This window comes from Desmodus rotundus, chromosome 8 (genome assembly GCF_022682495.2).
Source record: "Desmodus rotundus isolate HL8 chromosome 8, HLdesRot8A.1, whole genome shotgun sequence".
In the NCBI taxonomy this organism is placed as follows: Eukaryota; Metazoa; Chordata; class Mammalia; order Chiroptera; family Phyllostomidae; genus Desmodus; species Desmodus rotundus.
In genome coordinates this window covers 97,794,123-97,800,998 of record NC_071394.1, presented here as the reverse complement: position 1 = coordinate 97,800,998, position 6,876 = coordinate 97,794,123, and the positions used below count along the sequence as shown (strand labels likewise).

Below are 6,876 nucleotides of genomic sequence, written 5' to 3'. Positions count from 1 at the left end.
GTCCTCTCAGAACCATGGCTCCACCTCAGCCAGCTTTGTGTCTTCCAGCAAGCCCTTCCTCTTCTCCAGGCCTCAGTTTCTCCAGGTGTCAAACGGTCTCGCGGGTCCCTGTCCGCCTCCCAAGCTTGTTCTGAGATGGGGGCAGTGGTGAGGACATTTCATTTCATCTTCCAGGGTCCCCGATTCCCTTCTCTGTGGAGGCGGAGAGCTCTAGTCCTGTCCCCCCCACCTCAATGCTGAAAAGAGAAACCCCACAGCAGCTGAGACACAACTGCAACCACAGAGCTCCACGGTTATCCAGATGTGTGTTTTATTGTGATTAGGATGATAACCATTGACAAGGAGAAGGTGCCTAGCAGGTTATATTCAGGCCACAACATCCAGGGCAATGTTTACATATCCCCCACACATTCATCCCACAACCACCACACAACGCAGCACACAGGGTGTCTCCACCTAAAATGCTTCCCCCAAGCAGAATACAACTGTGAGTCCAGTGCTGCCACCCACAAAAATACCACACAAGAAGAAGGGAGCAAAGAAGGGGTGGAGCTGGGGGCGAAGTTCACGTGTGGCAAATCCTGACACATGGGACTTGGGATGGAAGCCAAATTTGGACATCACCACTTCAACTTCACCCCACCCTCACTGGCTGCTTGCCCCAGAAGCACTCTGCCTCTCTCTGAGAGTCGCTTAGAAAACACAGAAGGGTCATCTTAGCCAGGGCTAAGGCATAGGAGCAGGCCTGTGGCTTGGGGAGGGTCTCTGGGATCTGCCCCCATGCCACCAATGCAAAATGAAGTAATATAGGTTTTTAACTCATAGGATGGCTTTCCGCGTCCCTGAGGGAGGGGGGCAAGGCCAGGGGTTTGGGTGTGTGTGTACAGGGAAGCTTGGGTTTATGACGAGGGATCTAGGGAGGAGGAGAAGAGGAGGTCACAGAGGGCTAGGGCACACAGGGCTCAGGACATTCTTAGACCCCACACTCGACTTTACAGGAAACTGCTCACTCCTCCAGGGGCTCCCTGGTCCAGGCTGCCCGCCGCCCAGGGTGCTGCCGCTTCTCCTCAGGCCCCTGGCCCCTGCTCAGGTCATCCAGGAGCCCCAGCAGGAGGCTGGCTTGACCACAGGCTCCCTGGAACCCACATGAGCCTCCCAAGGCTCTCTTGCCAGGATGCTGGCGTTTCTCAGGCATCAGCTCTCCTTCCTCCTTCTCTTCTTCCTCCTCTTCCCAGCTCCTTTGGGCAATGGGATCCACCAGCCGTCTGCCTGGGTGCTGCCTCTTGGTGAAAGTATACCCCAGCCAGGAGGAGCGCCGGCCAGGGTGCTGCCGCTTCTGCTGGGCCACATCTGCTGACCACATGGCTGCATCCTCCCGCCGGCCTGGGTGCTGCCGTTTTTGGGGCCCCACAGCCCCTCCCTCTTCCTCCTCCTCTTCAACTCCCTCTTCTGCATCTTCCCTTTTGCCTGGATGCTGACGCTTAGAGAGCCAGTCAGGTTGAAAGATCTGGGACTCTATGGAAGGAAAGAGGCCAGTGAGGGATGCCCCTGACCTCTGAGTGCCCACTCCAGCCTTCCTCCCAGTCAAGGCAGAAGTTCCTGCAGAACTCACCCAGAGTCATGGCTTTGCATCTGCCTCTCAGGACTCACAGACACACACACACTCATGCTGATGGTCAGAGGCAAGCTTCCAGTTCCAATCCCAACTCTGCCACTCCCTAGCTGTGTGACCATAAGCAACTCACTTAACCTTTCTGAGCTTCAGTTTTCTTCTGTGTAAAGTGAGGGGTAATAACAGTACCTCTCTAAGAGGTTGTTAGGAAGATCAGCCTCTAAGTGTGATAAGGTGTTCGAAGGACTTAGAACAGTGAGTGCCTGGCAAATATACACCTCATAAGTAGTCAGCACTCTCTCCCCAGCCCAGAATCTTCCCCACTGAAGGTATGCTCTCTGTGAGGTATCCCCAGGGCTGAGATGCAAGAGGAATGTGGTCCCAGAAAAGGGTCAACTCACGACCCGGAGGAGGGTGTGGCCAATGAGAGTTTCTGAGAACGAGGTGGGATGACCAGATCGCTCTCTCACCTCTGCTCTGGGTTTTCCCCAGCCCTCCCCTCAGCCTCTTCTCCCCTGGGCGGCCAGGCACAGAGCGGCCTCTCACCTGATTCGCGATTTCCCTGGACCCCTCCCAGCCGCTGGAGGTCTTCACGAAGGAGAAGGAGACGTTCTGCCTGGTGCAGGAGGTCGTCCAGTCCCGGGTGCTCTGCAGCCATCGCCGCCTCCTGCTGGACCACCTCGGCCTGTGTGCGGCCTCCAGGGACACCAGCCAGGGTCAGAGTCAAAGCCATGGCAAGCAGCAACCAAGGGGCAGGCATCCTGGCGTCTGGGGTCGGGAAGACAGAGAGAGAGCATAAGCACACCGCGCCCCCCTTTCCTGTCCTAGCAAGTCCCCTGTGGCCAGAGTAACCACTTTAACACACCATTCAGGGAGCAGGACCACCTGCCACTTTGGAGTGGGGGCAGCAGGAGGATCTGCCTCGGGCTCTAGGTGTCCTCACCCATAGAGACGCTCGGAGCGCCTGCCCGCGCCCAGTTCTGCCTGCGCGAGCTAGGAGGCCTAGGGAACCCTGTCGCACCGCCCTGCTCGGTGTTCCCCGGAGCTGGGGCAGCCGGAGCTGGGGTAGGCTCGGCAGAAGTGTAGCCACGCCTGCAGCGCTGGCCCGACGGCCAGGAGGCTCCTCGCTGCATCGCGTGCTAACAGGGTCCCCAAGGTTCCCCATGCAACGTTCTCATCCCAACACTCCTTCACCACCGTTCCAGTTCCCACGCTTAGATACTGTCTCTGGTGCTAAGATTCTATGGCTAGGCTAGGAATCGAATTCTGACACTAAGATCCTAATCGTTAGGATCCGATTAGGTCCTAATCGGAGTTAGGTCCTCACCGTTAATTCCAACGCTAAAATCCTATTTGTAGCGCGAGTCGGAGATTTGAAGGCTAAATTCGATTCTAACGCGAAAATTCCACTTCTAACGTCGGGATTCCCTTCCTAACTGCTCCCGCGCCGAAGCCCTGGCTGCCTGGTTGCGTCTCAGCGTCCTGGCGCCGACCCGCAGCCAGCGGCCAGGCCGGGTTCGGGTGGCGAAGCTTCCACGCGACTCGCAGAGGGCGAGACGTGAGTGCGCGGGAGCGCCCGCCACCGGCGTGCCCGAGCCGGGAAGCGCGGGGGTACGGACGCGGCGCCCACCTGGGCGCAGATGCAGCGGCTCCCCCGGCGCGCACTGGAGCGCGGAGGAGAGGGGCCGGGTTCCCGGACGCCGCCCGCGGGAGAGACGCACCGAGGCGGTTACCTGGCGAGCGCGACCTCCGCGGGACCTGTCCGGGATGCTGAGGCTGAGAGTCCGGCGTTCGGGGGTCTGGAGGCGGCGGGTCGGGGGTCCCGGAGCGCTCGCAGGACCCCGGACGCCGGCGCCCGCTGCTCCGCCCGGCCCCCGCTTATATCCGCGCGAGGCAGCGGCGCGGGTGAGGTCAGCAGGAGGGGTCGCGGCCACCGGGAAGGGGCGCTGACGGCAGCCGGCCCCGCGGGTACCCCGCCCGCTGGCCTGCCAGCTCCGCCGGAAATCTGGGGCGGGGGCGGGGGCGGGGGCGGCGGGGCGGGAGGGAGAGCGAGCTGCCTCGCGCCGCAAGATGGGGCGCTGGTGCGGGGTCACTTCTGCACCCGGCCCGGAAGGTCTGTTGTCTAAGAAAACACTCGTGCGGGGACAAAACGGGAACAACTGTAATAGCACAACGATAAAGAAAAATTACAAAATTTAAAAACATTCAAAAACAAAAAATAAAAGATCAAAAGAGACACATGGGATAGAATAGAAGATACAGACGGAGACTGGGAGATGCATTAGAAACCGAGAGACACAGAGCAGACACACACCACGCACACCGAAGGGACAGAGAGACAGAGACAGACACGCAGAGGGAGAAAGGGAGGAAGAAAGGGGGAGAGGGAGAGACTGGGGGGCAGGTGGGATCTGGGCTCGCCTATCTGGCCTGTGTCACCTCTGGCAAACGCCTCCCACCCTCTGGGCTTCCACTTTCTCTGTGCGGTGCGGGGTGAGGGGACGGCACTCGGAGCCAAAACCAGCAGTCGGTGGGCCGCCACCATTTACAGACTGTTTTGTGTGACTCTCACAGTTCTTTTTTAAAAACCTGAATAACCAACAATTTTTAAAAGATTTTATTTATTTGTTTTTAGAGAGAGGGGAAGGGAGAGAGAAAGAGTGAGGGAGACACATCAATGTGAGAGAGAAACACTGATCGGTTCCCTGTCCTATGAGCCATCCCCCCCCACACACCCCAGGCATGTGCCCTGCGGGGGAATCCAACCAGCCACCTTTCGCTTTGCAGGACTATGCCCAACCAACTGAGCCCCACCAGTCAGGGCTGAATAACCAACATTTAAAAACCAGGAGAACTCAGGGAAAATGTGGATTTATGACTTCTCTTGGAAAAGAGTGGACCTACACTTCCTCTCTGGCTGCCCCTAGTCACCCCACTCTCCACCACTCCCTACTGTCTCCAGATGTTTTGCCCAGTCACCAAGAAGGGACTTTGGAGTTTGTGGCCCCTGGACTAGAAACCTGTTGGGGTCCACCCTACCCAAGCAAAAGAGGGGAGGGAATGTTGGGAGGAGAAAAGCATAGATGCCAAAGAGCTTGTCTCCCAACAGCTCCCCAAAGTCACATGATGCCTTGGAAGAGAATCCTGCCACAGCTAGTCCCGGGGACAACGTTCAACCCGAAGCACTTAATGGCTCCCTTGTCAGTCCGGGAGATGCAGAGTTAGCCAGGTGCACTTCGAGGGAACCACGTTTTAGACCAAACAACAACTGAAGGCGTCTCCTGCCTCTGGGTCATCCTAACAGTGTCTGCCTCCACATTCAATGTTTTTTCAGCCTAATACTTTAACTGAGTATCTGTTGTATGCCTGGAAAAAGCTAGTGGTCTGGCAAGGGATTCCAGAAGTTTTTAATTATTACTCCTTCCCCTGGCAGAGCACCCAGCCTTCCTGGCACGTCCACCATCTCATTGCATCCTCACGTCTCCCTGCAAGGTGAACAAGGTAAAGACTATCAGTCCCACTTTACAGATAGGGACCCAGAGGCCTGGGGAGGCCGAAGGACTTGGAAGATGAGAAGTGGAAGGGAACTTTCCAACCACCAGCTAAAGAGTCCTCTCCTCATTTTTAGATGAAGAAACTGAGGCCTGGAGAAGATGACCTGATCGGCTTCCCAACTCCCAGGCACACTTTGTACCTCCAAGTTCAGATGGTTGGCTGGGGTAGATTGCGCCCGGACTCGCTCTCTCCACCAGACTCCAGAATTGGAGGAATTGCCAACCTAGCTAAGCATTTAATCAGACGGACAGACCTGTTATCTTTCACATACATGGTGGAGGTGTAAACTGATACAACCTCTTCGGGTGGCAACCTGAAAATTTAACACATACGTACCTTCCACGAGACAATTCCATTTCTCAGAATTCATCCTGCAGATACCCACACCTGTGCGTGAGGATGTGTATACACAGGACATTCGCATGGTGTATAGAAGCCGGAATTGGGAACAGCCTGGATGTCTGTGCACTAGGAGGCATCTGCTTAAATCGACCAGGGCCCATACAAAACTACGGGGTACTACTGAAGCTTTAGAAGAATGGGCTGTTCCATAGTACAGATGGGGAACAAGCTCTAGGAAAAAAAGCAAAAACAGCAGAGCGGAGAGCAACGTGTACGTCATGTACGTCTGTGTGGTGGCGCGGGAGATGGACTGGTATGCTCTAATGCAGAGACTCTCTGTTGGGGTGCACAAGTACAGTGCGGAAGGGGAACCGGGGTGCCCAGGCATGGGAGGACAGTGCAGGGGTAGTTGAATTTTTCCTCTGTGAAGCATTACCTAACCACAAACCAACAAACAGCATTAAAAAAAAAATTCTCTCTGAGTCTAAGGCGCAGGAATAATAAGTGTGGTTGGATGGAAAACCTGCCCGGTAGAGGGTGAGGTGGCTGGAACATCGCCCCCTGGCGTGTCCATATGATGCATTTCTATAATCAGGGGTTTGAGTTGCCTGTTAGGAGGAGAGTTCCTAGACAGCGGAGGAGGAGGAAAAGGGTTTCCTACAGAGCTCAAGGGTCCAGAAAGGATGGTAGAGGCATCTGGAGTGCCCTCAGCAAGCCAACCACCTCCCTCCCCTCCTTCCTTCCTTTCCTGGGCAAATATTCACTGAGCCTCTAGTGGGAAGCAGAACCTGGTCTAGTCATTAGGCGCTGTATTAACCATGTGTTTCTAAGGCTTGACTTCTGGGGTCTTACTGACTCTGGAGAGACTGCTGAACCCAGGGTCGGCTGATTCCTGGCGATAGTAAAGCACTGTCCTGGAAACACCTTTCATATGCAAACAAACCAATCCAGAGCCCACACCCCTACCGCTTGCTAGGCTACTATCTTCTTGACCTAATCACCCAGGGCCAGGTATCAAACAACTAAGGACAGCCCCTATGCCCCAAAGTTTACTGAAATTACTTAAACTTGCCAATCCTAAACCTTCTGAGCCACCTGGCCCATTCCTTCCTGCAGAAGCCACAATAAAGGCTCTTGCCCATCTTTCTCCCCACTCCCTGCTCCCTCTGCCTCCTGATGGACCCCAGTGCTTCCCCATGTGGCCCTGCACGGTGTGGTGTGCCCCCTTCTCATGGGAACTGTGATTAATAAGCTACCTTTCCAATAGCGGTCATGTCCTGATAACTGGCCTCGCCATGCCTAGATGATAATAAAGCCTACATTTAAAACAGGGAGCTGAGAGTCTAGTCATCGTGTTGCATGTATTT

The 6,876-nt window shown here is 55.7% G+C and overlaps 1 protein-coding gene across 1 annotated transcript; it reads right to left on the bottom strand.

Moving 5' to 3' along the window:
* Positions 1 to 313: 313 nt before the first annotated feature.
* TRH (thyrotropin releasing hormone) lies at positions 314 to 3,474 on the bottom strand. Its single transcript, XM_053929258.2, has 3 exons — positions 3,346 to 3,474; positions 2,159 to 2,380; positions 314 to 1,515 (listed from the first exon to the last, which is right to left on the bottom strand). The coding sequence occupies exons 2-3, from the start codon at positions 2,370 to 2,372 to the stop codon at positions 1,007 to 1,009; spliced, it is 723 nt and encodes a 240-aa protein (XP_053785233.2). The 5' UTR covers positions 2,373 to 2,380; positions 3,346 to 3,474; the 3' UTR covers positions 314 to 1,006.
* Between the last annotated feature and the right edge of the window lie 3,402 nt (positions 3,475 to 6,876).